Source organism: Aquila chrysaetos, chromosome 5 (genome assembly GCF_900496995.4).
Source record: "Aquila chrysaetos chrysaetos chromosome 5, bAquChr1.4, whole genome shotgun sequence".
NCBI lineage: Eukaryota > Metazoa > Chordata > Aves > Accipitriformes > Accipitridae > Aquila > Aquila chrysaetos.
This window is the reverse complement of record NC_044008.1, coordinates 52,373,035-52,397,040: the sequence shown is the minus strand read 5'-3', so window position 1 is coordinate 52,397,040 and position 24,006 is coordinate 52,373,035. Positions and strand designations below refer to the sequence as shown.

The 24,006-nt window shown below is 42.7% G+C and overlaps 1 protein-coding gene across 8 annotated transcripts in view; it reads left to right on the top strand.

Moving 5' to 3' along the window:
- The first annotated feature begins 979 nt into the window (after window positions 1–979).
- Window positions 980–24,006, top strand: part of ZFAND6 (zinc finger AN1-type containing 6) — a 39,120-nt gene continuing 16,093 nt past the window's right edge. Inside the window, exons 1-3 of one of the 8 annotated variants that reach the window (XM_030013550.2) lie at window positions 1,020–1,086; window positions 2,908–2,950; window positions 4,115–4,208. Coding sequence is in view for 1 of the 8 variants with exons in the window: in XM_030013549.2 (XP_029869409.1) it covers window positions 8,568–8,569 (2 nt within the window). In the remaining 7 variants the exon portion in view is untranslated. Of the gene's footprint in view, window positions 1,087–1,878; window positions 2,053–2,907; window positions 2,951–4,114; window positions 4,209–8,390; window positions 8,570–8,613; window positions 8,889–13,233; window positions 13,344–24,006 lie in introns of those variants that run through there. The other 7 variants (XM_041123305.1, XM_030013551.2, XM_030013555.2 and 4 more) reach the window with 7 other exon arrangements.

Here is a 24,006-nt window from a genome sequence, read left to right as displayed (position 1 = left end):
GCAGCTCCTCCAGGCTTGGCCTGCTCCTCTCCGCTATCCACAGATAAAATTCCTCTTTTATTTGGCTTGTTACATCTCTGTGGATTCCCATCCTCCCTTCCTATCTGCTTCGAGCTGCCAAGCCACTCATCATCCTTAAATCTCACCTTTAAAACCTTCCTTCGTGCTATAGTTTACAGCTGCTTGTGACATTAGGCAAGACTGTGTATAGCGGGTGTGACGTAAAAATGTTCTGTATAAAAATAAGCTGTGGGGTACTGTCTCAGAGCCCCACAACGAAAAAAAAAAAAAAAACCCAACCAAAACACCCCACGAAAAGAAAACAGAAACAAGTCAGGTGACGGACGTATTGCAGATAACGAGATTCAAACCCCACAGCTGACTTTTCACAGGGCACGTAGAGCAGGCGGCCGCCGAGGGGGCCGCGGGCGGTGCACACACCTCCACAGAGCCGCCCCGAGCCCACCCAGGCGAAACCCGCTCGCTGAAAGGAAACCTTCTCTTTCACCTCTTTGAAACACCCACCCTGGGCAGAGGGGGTGGCAGTAGGCAGCTACACAGGATTTTTACAGCAAAATGAATTTATTGGGGGGGGGGGAAGGAGTGTGGACGACGACGTGCCGAGATACCGCGCGGTGTGAAGGGGCGATCTCCTCACGGGCTGCCCCAAAACGGCCGCCGCAGGCCCCCAACCCCAGACTGAGGGGAGCAGCCCCCCACCGCCGGCCGGGCCCCCCTCCCGCCCAACTTGCCCGGTGCCGGCGGCCGCTGCCCCGGTCCCACCCCTACGTTCGCCTCAGGTCACTGGCGAGGAGGGGGGGGGAAACACGGGACAGGCCGCTGTCCCTTTAAATAGCATTCTGTGGTTCACGTCGCCGCCGTCTCGTTGTAATAATTAGTCGCGGGCCGTAGCACCGCCTCCTGCTGCTCGCGGCCTCCCTTCCTCGGCTCCGCCAATCAGCGCCCGCCCGCGTCACTCCGAGGGCTACGAAACACGGAGAAAGGGAAAAAAAAGTTTGGTGAAGAGCGAGCGGGGCCAGGCGGGGCCGGGCGGGCGGCGGCGGGACGCGGCGGGCCCGGAGGCAGGTGAGGGCAGCGCGGCTAGGGCCGGGGACCGGCGGGCGGGCTGGGGGCCGGCGGCCCCTCTCTGCGCCGGGGCAGGTGGGGCGGCGGCCGCCCGCTCGCCCCTGGGTAGCGGCGGGGGGGCTGAGGGGAGGGTGTCCGTACCCCCCCCCCCCCGCCGCCTCTTCCTCCGACACCCCCCCCCCTCCCCGACCCCCGCAGCCGGCGGGCCCGGGGCTGCGGAGCGGCGGCGGGCCCCGGCCGGGCCCAGGGCCCCGGGGCTCTTTTCCTCCCTTTTTTGGTCGTTCCTTCCTCCTCCCCTCACCCCCCCCCCCCCCCCCCTCCTGCCGGGCAGCTCCTCGCTGCGTGCGCAGGAGCCATCCCAGGGCAGAGGTGTTTGTACTCGTGTCCTTGGGTGGAAGGGGAGAGGCAGCCGCCCGGCCCGCCGCCAGCCCAGCGCCGGGCGGGCGCCCGGCCCCCGCTGCCCTCCCTCCCCGCCCCCGGAGTTATTTTAGTTGGGGTGGGAGAGGCCGGGGGGGAAGAGTCGGCGGTGCGGCGGGGTCGGCCTCCCCGGCCGGCGGGTCTCCCAGCTGCGGGGGGGGATCGGACTTGAAGTGGTAGTGGTGGTGGTAGTAGTGGTGGTGGCGGGGGGGGGGGGGGGGGCTTCTCCTTCGCCTCCGTGCCGGGGCCTGCCCCCGGGCCGGGGCTGTTGGTGACTGCCGCGGTCAGCGTGCGTACCTGCCCCTTGGATAAGTTCAGTGCAGCGGTTTTGAATGGTTTGGGGGACAGGAGTATTTAGGAAGCAACGTGCAGTTGGTGTTGCGGCACCCTTCCAGTTAAACCAAGGGTTTAAGTCTGCACGGTCTGTCATCCTTTTGCGTTTTGTTGTACAAAAAGTTCTTCTTGTTGCTCTCGTGTTCACCGAGGAGCCCTGTGAAGTTTAACCAGACTTACCTCATTCTAGGCTCTGCAGAAAGCCTGGAGTGATAGGTAAGGGGTGCGAACATCCACTCGTGTTTCCACAGGATGGTAGGATGGGGGAATCTTAAAAAATAAAAAGTGCTAATTATTGTACTGATAGTAACAACGGCAACAACAATGAAATACAGAAGCTTCCACCAAATGTGCTGATGTAATGTGGAGGCATTTGGCAAAACCAAAGGTAGTTACTTCTCCCCCTGCGTGGACTGACTTAAAGTGCACCGTTGTGTTCTGAAGTCCATTCCCTGGATGTTTGTCCAGGCTTGTCTTGTAATAGATGTCATTGCATAAGAGTTACAGGGAGTAAAGAGCGTGCTGAGTTTCTTTCAGTCTTCTAAGGATCTATACTTCCATCTTAACTGTGCCAAACTGTCTGTGTACACTGAAGAGAGAAGGGCACAGCTTCGTAAGCTGCCCTATGAACTTTAGGGGGGGGGGGAAGAAGAAACTATTCTCTTCCTCCTCCTGCTTCCAAGCAAATGACTTTGTTTGTCTGATGTCATCTTAAATAATTTCTTTCACAGAGTGCTAATCCTCTTCTGAACTGTGGATGATGGTAACTTAACAATTGAGGAAGCAAATATGCCAATTTCTTCCTTAGTCTCTTTCCTGTCTCTCATTTAACTTATATAGCTTTGATCTTTGAATTCTGCCTCATTTGTTTATCTAGTGCTGAGGTACCTATACCTGTTCTTTATATTATCACCTAACCTGGAGCAAGGGGACTGGCTTTTTTCTGATCTGTCATATATTTGTTCAGGCAAAAGAAAGTGTGTTTTAGGAGGATTTTTGTTCCTTATGATACTGAATATCAAAGTCTGTGACATATCAGTGGCATAATTCCTTGTGTTTACTACTTTCCAGATAGAGGAGAAGAAATTCTTCACTGCTGAAGAAGCTATCTCCTGTATGTATTTCATAGGATACCTCTTAAAATATTTTTTTGTCTTGCAAAACTATGAATCATGTTAAAATAATAACAGATTAAAATAAATTTACTTCTTGACTAATGATGAATTTATGGCAAAAATGCACAACATTGTATGTTACATAATATGCTTTTAAGAGTGTGATCTAAGAATGTTAAGTTTACATTTCAACTTCTTGTTACTTTATGGTCTCAGATGGCACATTCAAAACCTTATACAAATAGCTTGAAAGAGATAGTGGCAGGTTATTGGAAGCAGAGTAGCATTAACACAAACTACTGAAAAGTTGCTATGGTTACAGATAAAGGTAATCCCTGTTTCTGTGAAAGTGTGTCCTTTTGTAACAGCTATATTAATCAGTCTGATTTCTGAGAGAATTGTAAGTATACAAACTTCTGGCTCCATTTTCTTGGCAGCTAATAGCTATGCAGCTATTTTTATTTATTTTTTTTTTTAATACTGAATGGGCTATGACTTGCATTCAAGATACTTGATTTAAGCTACAAAGAGTATTATAGATTACATATAAATGTACTTGGAGCATGCTGAATTCAATGGAAACTGTAGTATACTCATTTCTTTTCACCCAAGAGATCTCTGATGTCAAGGAAAAGTCTTCTAAAATGTCTAGATCCTTTCTCAAGGACTCTGACTGAAGTGAGTGATGTGGCCATCTATCACTGGAGGCCTCGGTGGTGCAGCTGTACAAGATATAATTCTGTGTCCTGAATTAAAAAAACAAGCAAACCAATCCCCCCCCCCCCCCCAAAAAAAAAAAACCCAAACAACAAAACCAAAACCCCAACAACACCCCCTGCCACCTCCAAACCAAACCAACACAGCAACTGCTGAGAGTGGGTGAGACGTGTTACAGGTGTGCAGCTTTATAGAGATAACAGGGGAGGCAGGGAGTGATTCTCTTAACGGCTTATTCCCTACACAGAAGGAAGCAGTTGGAATTTAACATGTGGATGAACTTCAATAAGTTCTCAGGGTGGCTAAGCTTTGGGTGGTTTGAGATGGCTGCTAAAACTTAACAAGGGAATGTGTTTCTGTCTGGTACATCTGTACTGCTGTCCAGACAACTCACCAGTCCTGTGAAGACCCAGTATTTACCACATGCACCTCTTTGTTGTTTCCAGATTTGATTATTGCTGTGCAGTAGTACATCTTGGATTGAAAGCAGCAAGAGAAATCTCAAAAGTTCTTCAAGATTACTGAAATCTCATCAGTCTGGTATGTTGTTCTCTCTAGGCTCCTGGAATAGCAAGTTGAATTCTTTGTATGCGAGGGCCTCCATAGTTACTCCTAAGGATAATGAAGTTTCTAGGATCTTGGCTTTTCATCAGCAACTTCATTCTTGGGAAGTAATACGCTACTAAGAACTATGGAACTATGTATCGCTGGGGTTGTATAGAAGATTGTTTTTGGTAGTGGTGTTTGTAGCAGGACAATGAACCTGTGCTCCAGGACCTTCAGTCAACATACACTCTGAACTTGTTTTCATCTTGCTTATTCAGCCTGGAAATTCCAGGTACTTTTGCAGACTTTTAAAACTAAAGTCAGGTTGGAAAGGAGCTATTGCTAATTGACTTCCTAGAGACTGCACACTGATGTACTGAAGAATGTATAAGAATATGAAAAGGAATGTTTTTCATCACACAGAGAATTTTTTCCCCCCCTGTCCTTATGTAGACATGATCCTCATGAAGTTTTTGCTGTTTAGGTGTGATAAAAAATGATTACTAATGTCTCAAAATAATTTCTCAAATGCCAAAGTTCTGAACTTCCTATACTAATGTGCTTTTGAAATTAATATATTTCCAAAAATATCTTATACAGCAAGTTTTTGAGAATTATTGTGTATAAACAGGATTGCAGCGTCTGAAGGGAATGGGAAGCTAAATGCTATTTTTAAAGCTGTCTCTAATAATAAAAAAGCTAAAAGTCAGAGCTATAATTGCTTAAAAATAATAAATAAAAAATTCAGCACATGCTGTAGTGCTGACATAATTGACAAGCAGAGGGTAGGGTAAAGTCCTTTGCTACAATGCAAGTTCAGTATGCGTATGCAGCAGTTCAGTTGCTTTGCTACTTATTAACGTGTACAGAATCCAGGAGGTATAATGTATTCAAGACTGTGAAAAACAGGTGCAAAATTGTGAAGAAAGCTCTTGATTCGCACTGATCTGTTGGGAACTGGACAGCGAGTAACCATCTCTTCATCTAATCCCTGAACAGCCATCACATGTAGCTTTTGATCGCTACTATTCTGGTCTCTGTTTGAACTGGTGACTTAAAGATGAAAGGCTCTGTTCTTGATCTCTTGAGCTGTCAAGTCCTCCAAACTTGCTGTCTTCTATATGTGTAAGATTACAGAACAAATAGGCTTTTAGCTGTTCCATGATTACAATAGCCAAATGAGTCAGGTGCTCTCTCTTGTTACTGTCCTCAGTGCAAAGTTCAGTGGCAGCAAACTCAATCTTTTTTACACTGCTGTCAAAGCTTCCCTGCTTAATGTACTTGCAGCTGCAGTCTGCTATTTTTGTTTTTTCTGCATTGCCACAGATATTGTAAGAGTAGCAAAGGCATAACTTCAGCCTGGACCTTAAAATGGTGCCTCTGCATTTTCTCTAAAATGTATGTGTGTTTACAGGGAAAATAGGTGGCTTATGTGCAGAAACTGAGCTTGTAAGTTAGGTTTTTTAATGTCTGGTTTCACTAGGTCTCCTTCAGCATGGGATAATAACTTGAGTAGCAATTTTTTTATGTCTGGATTCCCAACATCTAGATACAGATGTGTTTACCCGTGATTTCTAGTCCAGTGATGTAGGGTCAACTGTGAACCATGACATTTGGATACCCCATTTCACAGATTTTTGGGGGGATCTTTCCTTCTGGGAGGATAGCAAGTTACTTTTGGGGCATTCTTGGTGTGATAGTTTTGTGTTGTGTGGGGTTTTTGGTTTTAAGTGAGGTGACGTAAGCAAATCTAGGAGGTCAGTGCTGAATGGAGGAGAATCTACTTTGCCATTCCTCTTATGCTCTGGGTAGGCCATGCTCTTGCTTATCAGAAGCTGACCAAGCTTCTGCCAGATCAGTGACTTGGAGGCGGATGGAAGGGTCTGATGAGCACCAGAGCTGGGCTGAGGGAGTCAGCCAGACTGCATGACTGGGAGGGGAAAGGTGGGGAGGGAAAGGGATGAAACTTCTCCCTTGTAGTGATAAGGAGCTGCTAGTTGCCTGTGTAACAGGAGCGTGAGCTGAAGCGTGGGATGTTTGACGATAAAAATTATTTTTCATCGCTGTTGCAGTTGTGAGGTGGCTAGACTTCTGTAGTAGCATATAGAGCCGGAGAGTTTTGGGGTAATGTGTTTGGTTTTTCTTTTTTCTCCCCTTTTGAAAGCACCCAAAACCTGACTTCAGGGTTGTAGTGTCCTCTTCTAGCACTAGGCAGTTTGGTTGATAAGATTTGTGACTTCTGCTCTTGTTTTTATGGGCCTAAAGTTAATATGCTCTAAACTGAAGCTTTCCAAGATTGGTTACTGAGATACTTGGAGGACAATTTACTGGTATGTTTTACTTGCATGAACTATGTTCTTGGTTTTGATTGCTTAGATAACGTTTGGTCAAAAAAAGTATCATGGAAGTATGGCCTCACAGTTATACTCAGGGGACCTGATTAACTTCTAGCAGTACTGACTTTTGTGGGGCACTGAATTCAGGTGCAAGGGTTAAGGTCTGGTTCTTTCAGCTTATATTTTAGGTTCTGTAGGGGAAGTTATGTAAATCTTGTTAATTCCGTTCTTGTAGTGTTTCATACTTACTAACTTACAACTGTATGAATTGCTGCTTTCCAGTCCTATTTGGATTTGTAGTGTGATAGATTGCTCTAACATAGAAGGTAACACAAAACGTGCTATTTGACCATTTTAGAGGAACTAAATGTCCTTCCTGAAGGTGTGTTTTATGGCCTTTTGATGTAAGTATCACAGCTCAAGGGAATACTTAGCTGTAAATATTTTCCTGATGTTGGGTGGTATTTGCAGTAAAGCAGTATGCTAAACTGTCTTGGACTTGATTAATCTGCATTAGGGAAGTTAAAACAGATACCCGTTTTGGGGTATAGGCGGTCAGTGAAGTTAGGGAAGGCAGGTTGCTCCAGTGCTGGCTAGAGGAAAAGGTGGCAAGAACCAGAAACAAGGAGGAGTTTTTCCTCTCTGCCCCTGCGCAGTACAAAACTGACCCAAATGTGCTTACGCTGACAGGTGCTTTATCTTCTTCTAGTTTAATATTTTTAGTTGTTATACACTAAACATGTGAAAACCTTTTGTGTAAGGCAACCTTGCTAACCAGGTAAGTCTTGCATTAACTATGACGATAACTTTGTGGGTGCAGGAGGGAACGCTGACCGTGTTCTGGCTCTTCCCTGTGTTGCTTGTTTGGAATGGGGCAAGGTTTTTCTCAAACAAGTTTCATATCTGCACTTGTGAAATATTTATTAAACCTTGTTTTGTTTCTCCTCCTCTTGCACATTCCAGGCTTTTCACTTGATAGATGGGTAGGGAACCGCATCAGTGTTTGCATTGAGGAAAAAGAAACACTTTTAATCCAAGCGACAGGTTTTTGTCTAGTGTTAAGAGGAGTTGGTGCTGTGAGAAACGCTGTTGATTGTCAGAACATGAACAGCATCTTGCAAATTCGCTCAGTCAAGTGAAGCCTGAATAAGCACAAAAAGTTTCTGGCAGAAGCCATGGTACCTTGTGAGATGGAGACGGGCACTTCCTGCGGAGCTCCTCTTCTGCTGAGTCATGCTTCAAATGGGGAGAAGGGTCTTTGGAACTGGCAACCCAACGTATTTTCAGCCGGGGTTACTCGTTTAGATAGTGTGCCCGGCTTCCCAGGCTAACTCCAGTCACTCTTTAGGCGCGGATGGGCTCAAAACCCCCATCATCTAGTTTTATCCGGCAAGCAGAGCAAGCGGCGGTTGTGTAATTGCAGCGGGAGAAGCGCTTCCAGCCCGCTCGGGTGCCCTCCTCTCTCCTCCAGCCTCAGCCCATCCGGCGGGAGAGCAGGGTGCTGGGCCGGGGTAGGTGCCCCGCCGGGACCGGTGCTGCCAGGAGGCTCGGCGGGAGGCGCAGAGGGGCCGCCGGGGGATGTGTGTGGGGGGGTCGGCCGCCCGCTGCCGCTCGCCGGGGCGCTCGCTGGAGCTCGCTCGGGGCGACGCGTCGCCAGAGGTTGTAGTTTGTCACAGCCGGGAGCGGGGCCCTGTCCCTTTAAGAAGCAGCTCGCCCAGGGTGCTCTAACCTGCCCAGCCTAACCTGCTAGCAAGGAAAAGTTCTTTAAATAATGGATACGCCGCTCCGCCAATCGCGGAGCGCAGCCTGTCTGGCGGGGCGGGGCTCCCTCGCCTCGACCACTAGGGGCGGAGGAGGCGGGGCTCCGCGTCCAGGCTAGGTTGCGCCGAAGTACAGCTTCAAGTGAAGTTAATCTGGGGTGAAGCAAACAGAAAATTGTGGAGATTTTGTTGGTAGGAATTTTCCGGTTCTAATCGCGTCGTGTGGCGTTATTTTGCCCTCTGGGGCAGTGAAGTTCATGTGCGTGGGGCTTTTTTTCATTGTTTCGTTTTCTAATGATGGCAGAATATTAACATTTATGCAGGGAAGCAGAACAAAAGGGCTCTTTAGACAGGAAATAAGGTGTTGAGAGGCTCAAACTTGACCGAGTTTCTTTTGTCATCTGTTGGCTTGCACCGGGTTTTTTTTCGTGGAAGGATCGAGTCGTTCCACCTTACCTTTTGGAGAAATGTTAATTCTAAAATAGTGAGGATAATGCTGCTGTTTTGGAGTTACACAATGTTACAGGAAGAGAGCTCGATTTTAACTCTTAACTTCTCTGATTCTGATGAGATTTGAGGTAACTAATTATGACAGCTGCTATGGGATTATTCAGTGATAGCATTTGCTCCAAGTCATTTGTCTTAAATTGTCTTTTGTTGTATCACTGAAGACTGCTGTGCTGTTGTCTGTGTATTTGTTCTTGATGAGATGAATGTCTCGCAGGTCTTTAGCATTTAGAACAAAGATATGTAAAAATTATGTAAAACATTGCAATTTTTCTCTTCTTTTTTTAATCAGTTTTGCAGGGTATCTGGGTCTGTCGGAGCTCTGATTACAAACACAGGCAGGAAAATTAAGTGTTATTGCCCTGTGTTGCAGCTACTACCCTTCCAGGAAAAAAAAAGGGGGGGGGGGGATTTTTTTTTTTCTTTGGGATTGGTCAGAATCTCTTTTCAATCCTGTATTGCCTGATGACAGCAGGTGTTTTCTTTTGAGGGATGATTATTTTCAGTTTCTGTACGAGGTTTATCATATATGGTATTTTTAGTGACAGTTTCTGCATCTGAAAGGTCTTCAGGAACAGGAAAAGTATGATTTGCCATGGGTGGCTTGGGATAGGGTGAGAGGGAGGAGAGCAGGAAGTGGTGAGTCAGGAAGCAGGGGGTTTCTAATGAGAACGAAGACTTTCTTTTAATTGTCATCCTTTCTGTATCTTTGACAAGTATGTTAGATACATACAGATCAATGCTTTCAGAATGGTGAATATTATTTGCTTACTTCCCTAAATATATCCTGTTTTTTATGAAAACACTTGTGTCTATATACAGCTGCTCCTGGGAATTGGAAAGAGACAGTCATGGCCCTAATACTTGTTGAATCGAAGGAGTTTGATGGGGTTTGTATGATTAGTCAAGAAGATAAAAAATGGATGTGAAAATTGAGCAACAATCTTCCACATGACAGTGGAAGGCAATTACTTAGACCTTTACTAAATGTAAATAAGTGTGATTATTAAAGTATACCTCATTCTTTCAGTTTTACGTTGAGCCATGTTTTCTCCCCAAATGCTGGGTATGGATTACTTTATATATGTCAGAGTGTCTTGACACTGGCATCTTGCCATGCTCCAGTGGCTTATAGGTCTGAATTACTAATTCACTCTTGCTATCTGTTTTTGTCTGTTTATAGTGTTTTTTAATGTTCTAGACTGTATTTAAACCCTGGAAATACTACTTTAGAATGAGCAGTGACTATATATGGTCTTTTAGCTGAGAGGTGGGCCAGGTCTCATTTATCAGGGGAGATATTTAAGACTGGGATATGTAAGTGTTTAAATACTTGGATTTTGATTCATTCCTGAACTTACACGTGATGCTAGGCCTTGACTGAGTGGCTAGGTCAGATGTCTGAGGTGAGGGCAGGAAGAATAGTATAGTTTGCTATAATTTCTGTAAACTTATATTGTGACTATGGGTATTAGACTTGCTTAAACAAAAGGAAGCAAACTTAAGTATTTGTGCACTATTAAATACTGTGTTTAGCCAAAGGCTGGTTTTGCTTAGAACAAGAAAAAAGCTGAATACATGAGGCAATGTGGTTTATATTGCTTGATGACTGAGTAGCCATTCTTGTTGGGTCCCCTCTGCCCCACAACTTAGTTAGTAAAGATGTATTATCTGGGACCAATTTTCCTGATTTATTCGACACAGAAGTGAAATGCTCAACTCTCTCACCACATGTATACAATTCTAATGCAGGCTGTTTGTAGAAAGCAAATCTGCCCTAAAGGATAAACATACCACTTTGCTGGCACAGCTGTACAACTTCTGTATTCAGGCTACAGCAAATGTTTCTTGCCTGCATTCAAAGCCGTCGCTGGCAGGACCCGTGTTGTCCCTGCATGACGATTGGTTGTTCCGGCACTAGTTGTTCATAAAACCTTCTCCTGCACATGCTCCATCTGCAGATCTTAAAACACTGTGAATGTGTTGTGTGCTGTGGGATTTATGTGTCTGCTTCTTGTGCCAGGATGGAATATACATCTCTGATGTGAATAAGAGATTCTTAAAAGTGATTGTAAACCTGTGTACAAAATGCAGGACCAAATTTTATCTCCACTGTTTGAGGCAAAGGGGATCTATGCCCTATGGTCCACCAACTGCTGGTGGCACTTCCCAGTGTCGTGAAGTGGGTAGCCCACCATGTGCTGGGATGGTAACCCCGCGCTCTGGTTCTGTTTAATACTACTTAGAGAAGGCTGCATGGCTGCCATGGGATGATCTCTGTAAAACATGCTGGGAGCCTTAGGGAGGGCAGACATCCATCCTGCAAACAGTGACATGGGCTTCAGATCCCTGCTTGTTGAGTGCCCTCTGCTACGCGCAGGGACCTCCTGCCACTCTTCCAGCAGAGTGGGTCGTGTGAGCAAAGTGGGGGCAAAGTCAACTAGGCTAGCTTAAATTGTTTTAAATTAGTGGCTCGAGCCAACCCAACTGGCTCTTTGCCCTCCTCTTCCTCCCCCTATTTCCCAAGTGGTTTAGTGATCATTTCTGCTAATTGCCGTGTGCCCAAGGCAGAAGGGAGTTGGGAAGAGGAATAACGTCATCTTGGAGAGTTTCAGCTCTATCCAAAAAGGGACATCTGCCCATAGTTTTAGGGTTAGGCCTGTTAACTGGTTTGCTTGCAGTTTCTTGGAAAGACATGGTGAAGGGGTGAGCTCAGGAGCTGTTGATCATTACAGCCATGGTGTTGCAGGGGAGATTGGTACTGGAGGGACAGCCCTCTCATGCAGGTGCAAGGACTCCTCACAGAGATAGTTGGCCTCCTGTGGTGTGGAGCTCAGTCTGGGTGGGGCAGATGATCTGGCCAGTGATGTTTACACTGTAATAAGGTTTTGTGAAAACAAGCAGTTAATTACACATGACCTACAAAGGAATAAAAATAGCTTGGATCTGTTCTTGCTTTAAAATCCATTTAACAGAGGCATGAAAGGTTTGGGATTTTTAAACTTGCTTATTTTTTTTTTTACCTTTAGAAATATCAGGAACATTAAGTCCTTCTTCCCTGTTCTTGTTGGATGTCTCAGATGTGTCATAAGCTTCTCAGCCCTTAATTGAAGGGGTGGGGTGATATATTTTTAACAGATCCCTTCTTCCAACTGTGTTTACAGGGCTTTTGAGCTAAATAGAGATTAACAAAAGCAAAGCTTTGATAGTGCAAAAATTTTCTCCTCAATCAAGTTGTCTTTTCTTGTTCATTCTCCAGTTGTTGACAGAAACTGAGGACTTTTCGTTTGAAAAGTAACTTTATTGGCTATTAAATTATGCATTAAGAGATAAACCGAGTGAAATCCTAACTTGATCCATCTTCTCTCCATTTAGATCAACTTAAGACAATCTTTTGAGTATTACTTAGACAAATGAACACTCGTGTTTGAGTATTTCCTAAAAATAGTTCCTTTTTAAGCAGCAGTTTTATTAAACACACAGCTCTTCCTTTAACTTAATGGTTCAGCAGTCTTGCAGAAGCTGAAACTGTCTCTGTGCTGAAGACCACCCCTGCTCAGCCATTCTGCACTGTCAGGATGTGTTTGTATCACAGGACTTTAACCTTCAGGATATGGTATTTGTCAGTCTGAAACATAATAATCCTGTATCTGGAGAACTAAACTATAAACAGTGTGGCTGACTTGGCAGGCCCTGGCAACCACCTGAACAGTTTAAGTAGCCCAGGGTTTAAGACAACACTGCAGTGGTGTGTCCTATGATTCATGATGCGAATGCATTTTTATCTATGTGAAGGATTAGGGAAACAAATATAAACTTAATAATCAAATTGGAGTGGGAGCTTAATACAGTATTTTTGAGAACAGAAGTGAGGTGCTTTCAGTTGTTTAAACGTTTTGCATTGGATGTGGTTTGTTTTTTTTTTTTAAAAACAAGGACTGAAGTTTTCACCATTAGCTTGAACAAGGCAGGAGGCTAGACAATTTTAGTGTGTGTGCTGTTGAATATAATTGGGTTGATGAAAGCAGACTATTGCATGGGAAGGCAGGTATTTTCCACTTAAGGTTTTAAATTATATTTGGAGGTGAGAGGCAAGAGAGAGAACCACTGATTCTGCAGGCAAAAATGTAGAATTTCTGTACCTAAATTGGACATATTCATGTCTTTTTATACAAAAGACTATCTTTGAGTTAGATTGTCAGAAGAAAACGTTTAACGAGTTGTTGATCATGCTGATTTTGAGGATGAGGTGGTAGGGGAGATACGAGACTGCAAAGAAGGATAAAATTGTTTCTCTACTACCCCCTGTATGAATTTAAGATGTTTTTTCTAAAATCACGTATAGAATCAAGGCCTTGATGCAATATAATGTTATCATGTAGCAGAATAGTTTTTGTGCAACAGAATGACCTTGCATTGGAATCTACAACATTATCAAGGTTGGGGCAAAAGAAGTGGCTGTGGTTTTGAGTGTTCAACTGAAACATTTGGAGGTTGTTCTTCCTGCCTAGTTCCTTCAGAATCAGGTAAGAAGCTTACAAGGTAGCTTTTGTTGCTGATACAGGAGAGTTTTCTAAGTGAACTTCACCAGACTTATGCTGGGATTATGCTATCCAGATATCATGCTAGTATGACGTACTGTTGGATATTGGTGTTAAGTCCTTGAATAAAGTGATTTTGTAGGTATTAATTAGAATTAGTTATCAAACAAATGTTATTGTCCTGGTGAAAAGTAACTAGAAAAGTAATTATTTCAGTGTTTTATGATATCAAAAACATTTTATTACTAACTTGCAAAAAAGAAAAAAAGTAATTGTGGCAATATGGAAGGACTTACCTGGAACATCTTTTAGGGAACAGATTTTAGAATTGCTCAATAGGATTGTTTTGAATATCAGTGTATTTTCATGGGGTTTGTTTAAAGTATCCTGGGAGAGGAGGAAGGCAGCATTAGTAACAATAGGTCAAGGTAAATGTATTATTAGTTGCATAACAAACAAATTGTTAGCTGAGTGTGACAAACCATGCAGGGGCTGAGACTAGTGCTGAGATCAAGGAGTATTTGATTTGTTGTGGACTGGCCTGGCTGCTGTGCATTAATTTTTTGCCTTCCTAATAAGTCTAGTCAAACTTGACTTAGTGCTTTGATTGCAATTTAAAACCCCTATGCATAGCAGTGGAGTAATTCACTGGCTTTAAAAATTTTTTTTGGAAAGCAATAACAAAAAAATCTAATTTCACACTCTGGTCACTTAGTTCATTGTGTTGTCTTCCTGCATTTGCTTTTCTCTAACTTGGTGTCTGTGAAGCTTTTGACTGTTACCTATGGTCTCACTAACTGCAAGAGTTAGCTTGTTATTCTGCAAAGTCATAATGTGGCTGTGACCCATGGTCTTAAGTTTATACCTAGTCATTCTGTATATAAATAAATCCCTGATTAGTTGCTACTTACTTATCCTTCTATCTTCTACCTCAGATCCCCCACTGCACAATCAGAATGCTTGAAATATCAGTCTGCTCTGTTAAGCAATACCTCTGTCCTTGCTTCAGCTCTGATACCTTAATTTCTCAGACTGTCAAGGTCTGAGATGAAGAATTTATTGAAATGTCTTTGTATGGCCTGATAGCTCTATCTGGTGAACTTGCACAGGGTGGCACATTACAGTGTAAAATGCATGTTGCAGTGTTACTGGTTTAACTTAAGCAGCATCAAGTTAGTTGTTAAAATGGGAAAGTCTTCTTTTGAAACCCAGGGTTATGGGTTAAAATTGGTGATTTTTACTGTAAGGGATACAAATATTCTTCAACGGTAGTGTGGTGGTTTTTGTCTTGAGAAAAGGAGTGTGAGACAGAAGACGTTTCTGGGAGACAGTGTCAGGGCATTGGGCTTTTGTTTTTCAAGCCATAGCAAGGATGTGATACTTGTGGAATTAGCCTAGTGTAATGCAGTGGCTGAAGCTGCAGTGCCTGTGAATGCATCTTTAGGCCAAGCTGAAGGGCACTGGTCTTGCTGATCTCCCTCTTGTTTCTGACCTTATACCATAATAAAAGGGAATATATTGTGCTCTTTTTCTAATGTTTCCTGGTAAAAGCCCTGTTGGCTGGTGTTTGTGAATGGAAGGGAACAAATATCGTTATAGAAAGCCGCACCTTGCTGCCAGTTGAGGCTCAGTATCTTGTGAGCAGAGTTTGTTCCCTCTTTCTCCATTCTAAAGTGTGACAGAGGCTTTAATATGCCAAGCAAAATAATTGGAGAGATCTGGCTTGCATTTTCTATGTTTGTGTACTTCTTTATATCATGAATTTTCCTTTCTCTAAAAAGTGCTGTTACTCTGTTGTGTCGATATGTTCTCTGGCAGAATACAATCATTATGGCAAGAGGATAAAAAGAGAAGTCAGATGTACTTAAAGAGTTATTGTACAAAATGCTTCTAAAAATGCAAACTTCTGTTCATGTGGCTTGAGGAAAAAGGGGGAATCCCATGGCACTACTTAACAACTTGGCCCTTTTGGATGCAAGTCCCTCCCTTAAAGCCATTTATGGCTGTATTTTTCTATGCAGAACTGTAGAAAGAACTCTGTACAAAGGTATCATCGTAATAAATAGGGAGACAGTGGCATCCAGCCATGCTATTTTTAGGCTATTGTGCTCTTAACTTGCTGATGTAAGTGTTTGGGACAGTAAGTGGGGGAGACATTGTACTAGAAATGCATGTTCACATAGCTGAATCTTGTCTGAAAACAGAATGAATAGCAAACTTGGTTATCAGAAAGGCAGTTTACAGAGTGGTACCTGGGGTATTAGTAGGTAAAAAGGATGCCCTGGTGATTAAAACACAATGTTGCAATACAGACTTTTACTCAAAAGCTGTTGGCTGGCTTTCTTGTCAGCTGAGAAACTGAAATATGTGCAGTCTGTTCTGTATGGGCTTAGGAAAGAAGTATAAAAGCCCCTATTTTCTGTTCTGTGATGGCAGTGGGAAGAAACACCATTGTTCTCAATCAAGTTCTTCCAATAGTTTTTAAGCTTTTCCTAAACAGTGTAATGACCTCTCCCTCAGAGCAAATGGTGTAATTTTGGAAACCTTCAGAGAGGAGAGTGTCTCACTCTGCAAATTTCTGATCATTCCTTAGCCCCTGTCATGGTTTAACCCCAGCCAGCTACTAAGCACCACGCAGCTGCTCACTCACTCCTCCCCCCACCCTGGGTGGGATGAGGAGGAGGAGAATCAAAAACAGGTAAAACTTGTGGGTTGAGATAAGAACAGTTTAATAATTGAAACAAACAAACAAAAATATAATTATAATGAAAAGGAAGAAAATGAGAGTGAAATATAACCCAAGACAAGTGATGCACAGTGCAATTGCTTACCACCTACTGACCGATGCCCAGCCAGGCCCTGAGCAGTGATCCACCCCTTTCCAACCAACTCCCCTAGGTTGTATACTGAGCATGACGTCCTATGGTATGGAATATTCCTTTGGCCAGTTTGGGTCAGCTGTCCTGGCTGTGTCCCCTCCCAACTTTTTGTGCCCCTCCAGCCACTAGGAAGAAAATTAACTCTATCCCAGCCAAAACCAGGACAGCCCCATATCTATTAATCTGACACTATCTTGGATAGTCAAGGCTGACACAAGGCAACTCTTACTTAATTTTCTCTCTGACCTCTTGGTGATGTGTGCATTTTTCCTTGGCTTTTACTATGAGTAAGGCTATGCCTTAGAGTTCAGTTCTGATACTAACTAGGTAGTTTCACCTTCCTCCTGATGCATTGTTAACCTTGACTCTTCAGGCACAGAGCTGTAGAGCTGCACCATAAACCAGATACAAGAACCAATCCAAGCTTTTGAAGAATTAAGTCTTCAAGGTAGATATGTTTCTGGCCCAGCAACACTGTGGCAGAAGTATCTAAAGCCCCAAATTACCTATATCGTGAAACCATTGCATTGGTTGCATATAAATATATATTGGATGCATGTATATTGGTTGCACTTAAACATTTATACATTACAGTGTTTCAGGCAGTGTAAGGTGAAGGTTGAGAGGAAACTTAAGGAAAGATGGAAAACTTCATAGTGTGACCAGTTGGTATATTTGTATCTTCAGTGAAACTTGACAGTATATTAAAGTGGTGGATAAATATCAGTTGTCCAGCATGGTGGCTGCTGATCAACTGTATAGTATTTTCCTATGCATTGTGCAGGGTGATAGGTTTTAGTATTTGGACTTCAGTAACTTGTTTGGGTTCATGTAACCTGGCTTCCCCAGTGATTGAAATAATTAAGCAAAAAACCAAAAAAAACCCCCCCAAAACCCCCCAAACAACCAAAAAACCCACCCCAACAACGAAAACCCCTAGAAAAGCATTAGGGTTAAAACAAAGTAGCACCTTTGAGTCCATTGGCTGAATTTAAGCGCATTGCAAAAGATGAGGAATGCAGCTTTGCCACAGGAAACGTCATACTTATACCTCTTCTGCCGAAAACTTGTCCTTAAATACCCTCTTTGTTTGGTCAGGCTTCAGCTTTAGGTTGAGTTCCCCGTCAAACCACAGTAAGGGTATTGTATAATTTTGAACACTTAAATTAGGCATAGTGCATAATTCTAAATAGAGCAACACATCATGCATGATAATCACAATGTTCTTGGAAGTTAAGTTGAATTCAAGATGCCCTAGCCAGAAATGATGATGATAGTTTTATTTATTAATAGCTAGGAACCCTGATATTAGAGCAGGACCTCCCTTAGCATTAGGCACATGTAGAACTGTAGCATTATAAGCTAATTAAAATTCTACATAGTGCTGTTTACAAAAACAAATTATAATGTGTTTTGTGCTTACTGTCAGTTCTAGGCAACAGGTGTTTTGTTAACAAGAAGCTGTCTATTTTGGGAACTCGTGTTAAAGCAGCTTTTATCTCTTCTGGGTTTGATATGCTTAAAATAAGTGAAACTTATGCTGTATTGAGAGAAGATTACTTATTCACTGAAGCTCAAAAGACAGGATTACTGAATCTATATCTATACTTTCAGTAATTATATGGGTAATCTTGTAAGCATTTGAATCCTTAAAGATTATTTTTCATCAGTTTGTAAACCCAAACCTGTTTTAAAATGCCGCATCAAAGATAGTTTATGGAGTTACCCTCCTTCTGCATCCCTTAAACTTTGGTCTGGTATCTTAAGGGAATATAGAGAATTTTAGAATCTCCTGATTCTAATTTTACACAACCTCTGATTTCTGAAATGGCCAACTTCAATATATGATGCCAAAGAAAAGCAGAATGTAGCCTCGTCTTGTCTGTTTCAGAGTAGGCATTTCTGTAGTATGACAGATTTCAAGTAAACTCTAAATTTATAGGGCTGTGTAGAAATATGGAGAGCAACTTGAGGAGTCCTGCAGTCTTTGGCTTAGGCACCTCAATGCCAAAGTACAGCTATGAGATAGTACAAACTCCAGAGGAAAGAAAAGGGCTCCTCAAGCTGTATCTGCGACTAGTGCAGCTCGACACTGGTTCAGCTACACATGATGGAAACTGTGGTTTGTGTGAGTTGATGTAGCAGACTGCTGACAAGCAATTACTGAGATGGTTTGATTTTTCTAATGAGTGTAACTCCTGAATTTTCTCTTGAGCAGAGACGCCAGAGCAAACACTACCTAAAAGTATGCTCTTTTATTAGTAGTTGCATGTTCTATCACAAGTGTAACTTCATCTAAGGTTTCTGTGGCAGTCTTGTCATAGAGACAGCAGTCTTCCAAAAATGGACCTGCTCAGCCTGTCTGCCTCTAGCCTTAAATCTTGGGTGATCTGCGTAGGCTAAACTGAGTAAGTACAACCTCATGTTTTGGGAGAAAAATGCTTTGGTCTCTCTTCTGGCTTGTGTATGGACGTACAGTGCTTTGGGTAGGACAACATGACCAGTGGGGTGGCTGGCCAGTGTCCTCTCTGCATGCCTCAGATATGCCTCTTGGACTTCTCTCACCATGACTGTCCCAGAGATACCAGTAGAAAAACAGCTCCCTGAAACATGTGACTTGCTCTTTTCTCATATTCACTTTTCTTGGTCTATAATTCACTCAGAAATTGTCTTTACTTTGTACAGAACAACTATAGTTACTATATTGCTCTTGGTGCTTTTAATGTTTAACTAGTTATCTTTATTGAAGGTCCCTGTTGTGTCTTGCTGTAAACAAATGTGTCCAGCTCCAAGGGTTATTTGCTGTTTTTTCTCTTGAACCCAAGAAGTGACTTTGGTGCGTGTGGGTTTTGTTTTGTTTTTTCACTTGCATTCAGGTTGACCTCTCCAAAAAGGCAGCTTTGTCAGCTTAGATTTTCTGATAGTCGTCACTGATGAGACAGAAACTTAGAACATGCTAGTGGTGCTCTTTCTGAAAGCATCTCTGTACTTGTCTGGGCTGGATTAACTGGGGTTGCCTACAAATGTATTGTGCTGCTGGGGGATAAGAAGTAAATAAGAGGCTATTAAGTTTTCTAAGTCAGAGGAAAAAATGATGTTTCTTTGAATTTCACAAAGTTTGGATACTGTCATATGCAAGGGTCTAATTCTAGTGGTGCTGCAGTGTTAGTCTTGTACGTCTGACTTCTTAGTTGTTCATGTTTAAATGTACTTAAAATGATAATCCTTGGCATCTTGATTTGTATTTTGCTGCTTTAGGCTCAGGTTGAAATACATGATAAATAGGAGGAAAATTCTTGAAGGCTTTATACAGAGTGCTGCAGCAGTTACCAGATGCTCCAGCATAAAGTAGTGGTCATTCCCACAAAAGCCCCACCGTCATGTAGTGAAAGCCAGTAGCTCTGTGTGGCAGCTTTCTGGAATTGCAACACTTTCATGAAAAACTCCTTTTGTCTGTACTCTGCCTCTTTGAAATCCCATGTAAACAAAATGTGATTCTTCCTACTAGTGAATAAAATGTCCTGTTGCCTTGCTTGTTATTTTTTTTAGGATTAATCTTCAGTAGAGTACTGAACTTCATGAAATTGCCCCTTTATTTGGTATGGTGACTATACTAAAAATTTTGGAAATTAAAAAAGGAAAACATGCTTATACTTCTGGTTTTAGTTTGTACGCTTGAAGCGGTCACTGCAGGTAATTTGATGTGTTTGCATGAGGTGAATGAGAGTTTCTGAGGGACCCTGTTTTACAGCAGTTAATCTTTGGTTCTAGTAATCCGTACTTTGCAAGGGTTGAGCGTGGCCACAAGTAGTAATTACAGTTTCAAAGTAACTTCTATTAATAGAGTATGCAGACAAGCGTAGAAAGCTGAATCCTTATTATCAGTGATCTTCTTGATACCAATATAGAATCTGTGTGTCTTTGTTCTTGCCTAGTAAGAGTGAAGAGGTTGTAGTGAAATGTTCTCTTGTTCCTCGTGTAACCTTGAGTACAAGAGCAGACAGCTGTAGTTGGCAGTATACATGCTTTAACACTAGAGGCTTTGTCTATACCAAGTGTTCCTGGGTTGTATAATGATGTAACATTGGTAGTATGATATTCTGGCTCAGATTAGTTGGGAAATTTGCTAATGTTCCTTCCCTTCCTAAGACCTGAACTCTCTGTTTTCTGTCCATCTGCCACTTCTGAGATTGCACTTTATTTCATATGTGTGGCTCTTTTTTCCACCAGTGTGATTCTTTCACAGTCTTTCTACCATCTTAAATCTGGGATTTACACTGTACAGGGAATGTAGCTTTCAGGGGTCCAAATTTTATTTATATATTTATTCTTGTACTGAGGGATTTAAACCTGCTGACTACTTAGAATTAGAAGTGAAGAAAAGACTTCTGTAACTCTTTCTTTTTGTAAAGTTTCTGCTAGGAGTGTCTAATATAAGTGCTTGATTTTTAGCCTAAAATAAGTCTATGTGTGAAACAAAAATAAGAAGCTGTTCAACAGGAAAAGACTGGAACATAACTAGATATTGGATGACTGGTCAAGTGAGCTGAGAGAGCATCTTATGTAAGTCTTTGGTCACTAGTTTGAATATTTTGTTTTCAATATTAAGTCATTATATAAATTCTACTTCAGTAGTTCAAATTGCAACTGAAAACTGTATTTAGCTGTGAGCAGGAAGAAAACTGGAGGCCTACTGGAATGAATTGAAAGCTTTAAAATGCATGGATTCTTTTGGTGCTGAGGAAGTTGGATAACTCCTGTGCTTTGAAAAATGCAGCAGCTGTGTGTTCTGCTGCTACAGGAACAAAGAGGTCACTGCCCTTACAGATCTGCTTGCATAGTTGGTCCTTAACCGTATTCACTTTTTTAACTCAAAGCATTCTGATGAAACTGGGTCAGAGTGTAACTACACATGTAGCTATGCTGGCAAATCTGAACCAGCTGTAGTGTTTTAGCCAGGGTGAGCTGTAGATGAAATGACATGTCTGACTGCAACAGCAAGCTGGGCCGAACTGTAATGACTGAGGCCCCTATTCAAATCTGCTAGTTCTTGGCTCCATAGCAAGTTGCTGGTACATGGTAATGCCTTAAAGCAGCTACAAATGACTGCTCACTGAATGTAAATTCGGGCCTTTTGAGAGAAAGCAATGGAGTAAAAAGAAAACAGGACCATTCTGTAACTTGCTATTAATTTGTGAGTCTAGTGCTTTATACCCTGAGTAGTGTCCTGCTTGCAGCAGGATACCTGAGCAGCTGTGGCTCTGCAAATTCCACTATGAAGCGGTATCCTTGAACGCAGCCAGTGCTTTGGTAGTGTCTGCAGCAAGATTCAAGAGAGCTCTGCTCGTAGGCCTTTATTTGCCATTTGTTTTGATAAGCCTGTAGAGGAATGCATTTCCTATTTAGTTTTTTGTACCAACATGCCTTTTCATACAGTGATACAGGTGGTATCGGATATCTGTACCAGTACATGCCTAAAATGAAACATATTTTTGTCTACACAACTTCATATCTTGCTTTTATTTGTGCCTGGGATGAAGCTTTGTATGTTTAAACAGCACAAACTACCGTTTTTGCAGTTTCTTCCTTGCTTCATTAGCACAAAGGGAAGACGACCATTAGCACTGGTGCTACTTAAATCAGTGCAGAGCTGCTTCATTATAAAGGTGATTATGATAGAGGAGGGAATATTTTAATCGCTTGTTAAAAATTGGATTCATCCTTTGAGGTGAGCAGCAGCTGAAATCTGTCAGTGCATTGATCTTTGACAGTGAAGAGAGTAGCTTACACTAAATGTTCTTTCTCTTTGAGAAGCATTTTCAAAGCGGGCATCAGTATGGTTCAAACTGTGTCTGGTTTGGTACTGCAGCTGAAGCAGAATGCTGTTTGGGTGGTCTCTTCTGCTTCAGTGTTAGCATTTAGGAGGGATCCTTCCCATACCAGTCATGAATTTTAGGAGAGTTTGCAGAACACAAGACTGTACTTCAGCTGGGGTAGTGGATGTGAGGATCTGCTTGCTTTCCCTACCACAGCTTGAAGTATGAGTACAACTAGAATTCAAGAGTCCTTTTTCTGTGGGGAAGACAGATGAAGAGAAGGCTGGCTTCTGTGTGGGATTTTTTTTTTTTTTCCTCGTTGAGAGGGGGGGGAAAAAGATTATTCCTAAACCTTGTGTGTTTAATCCTGCTAAATGCTGCTCTCTGATCTTACTGATTAACATTTGAAGCCTATAAAGCTAGCGTATCAGTTATTTGAAACTAGTAGCATATAAACATTTTAATTAAAAGGAAAAGAAGGCGGGGAGGGGGGGGGGGGAAGACCAGTATCACAGTGCCTGCTCTGTGGGGAAGAGATACACACAAGAATTTTGTTACTTGCTTTGCAGAATATTGTAAGAGGCAGCTCTTTTCCCAGAGAACCTGATGTCCAAAAGACTTAACCTGCTTCAGTGTTTCTACAGCTTCAGCTCTATACGTTTTATAATTGGGAATGTCCTTTATATGATTTATTGTGGTTTTTGCTTGGTACAGAAAATTATTTACTCTCTGAGGATGTGCATTGGTGAAGGGGGAAGGGTAGGACCTGTAGCAGCAGAAGTAAGCAGGCCATAGATGCATGAAGTTGTCCGTGTATGACATGAGTAACGGGAATGGGTGGATGTTAAGCACCAAATTTGTAGGAAAAGAAGGTCTTAGCCTGCAGAGCTGTGTGCTACTATGCTTCTAGTGCAATAAATTTTTTTGCGAAGGAAATTATCAGAGGTAATTTTGGCTTAAGCTTAGCAATTTTTAGCTAATACAAAATGAGGCCCTTTTTTCCATAATATTCAATGAAGTGGATGTTCTGGGGTTGCGTTGAGGGGGGTTGTTTAAGGCTCTTGCCCTTCCTTCTAGTATGCTTCCTTCTCATTAGGGCTCATACAACTGGTTATACAACTATACTGTAAAGCAAAGTGGGGAACATGCTTGAAATATTTATTGTAAAGAGTTTGGTTGCTTTTTTTCTTTAAGATGAATCAATTCTGTATTCACAGTAACAGGATGACCCTATGAATGTTGTGCAAGCACAGCTTGGGGGGATCAGACAGAGCCCACAGGTTATTTCCAGCAGTTTTACAAGCACCACGTTTGTTTTGTGGCACCTCAAACCGAGTGGGACATACATGTAGCCATGTTGATCTCAAGACCTTGCTGTCACTTTCGCTATGAAGTTGCTTCAAGTTTGTACTGAAGCCAAGCTAGGAGACCAGTTTTGAAATTATGGATACGGTATGCACTTGGGATATATTTTACAGGAGGCTTGATGCTCAGCAAGGGCTAGCTGCCCCTAAAAAGGGTTGTCCTATTTTTAGCCTTGTCACTTCCTTTGCACTGTCTGTCAGTTCTCTAGAGTTGATCTTCTGTCAGATCAGCAAGCTCTCCAGTCCACCAGAATAAATATTCCTGTTTTCCATCAGATGAATGAACTGATCTGGCTCAAGGAAGGGGCAGGGGTGCACAGCAGGGCCCAGGGCTGTGGGAGCAGGCTCAGCCCTTTCACAGCCCTTTGAGGCTGCAAGTTCAGTGACAGCCCACCATTACTGGCTTATGTGATTGTTGGACTTAGCAATACTATGGATCTTCCTGCATGAGGAATTATGGACAGTTTTGGAACAAAAATCATCTGAAGCTGAGCCGAGAACTGGAGTGAGGGGAGGTCTTCCCTCTCCCCAAAACATCTCTTCAATGATCCCTTGCTGTTCATGTTTGCTGAGATGGGGCCAGAGTCCG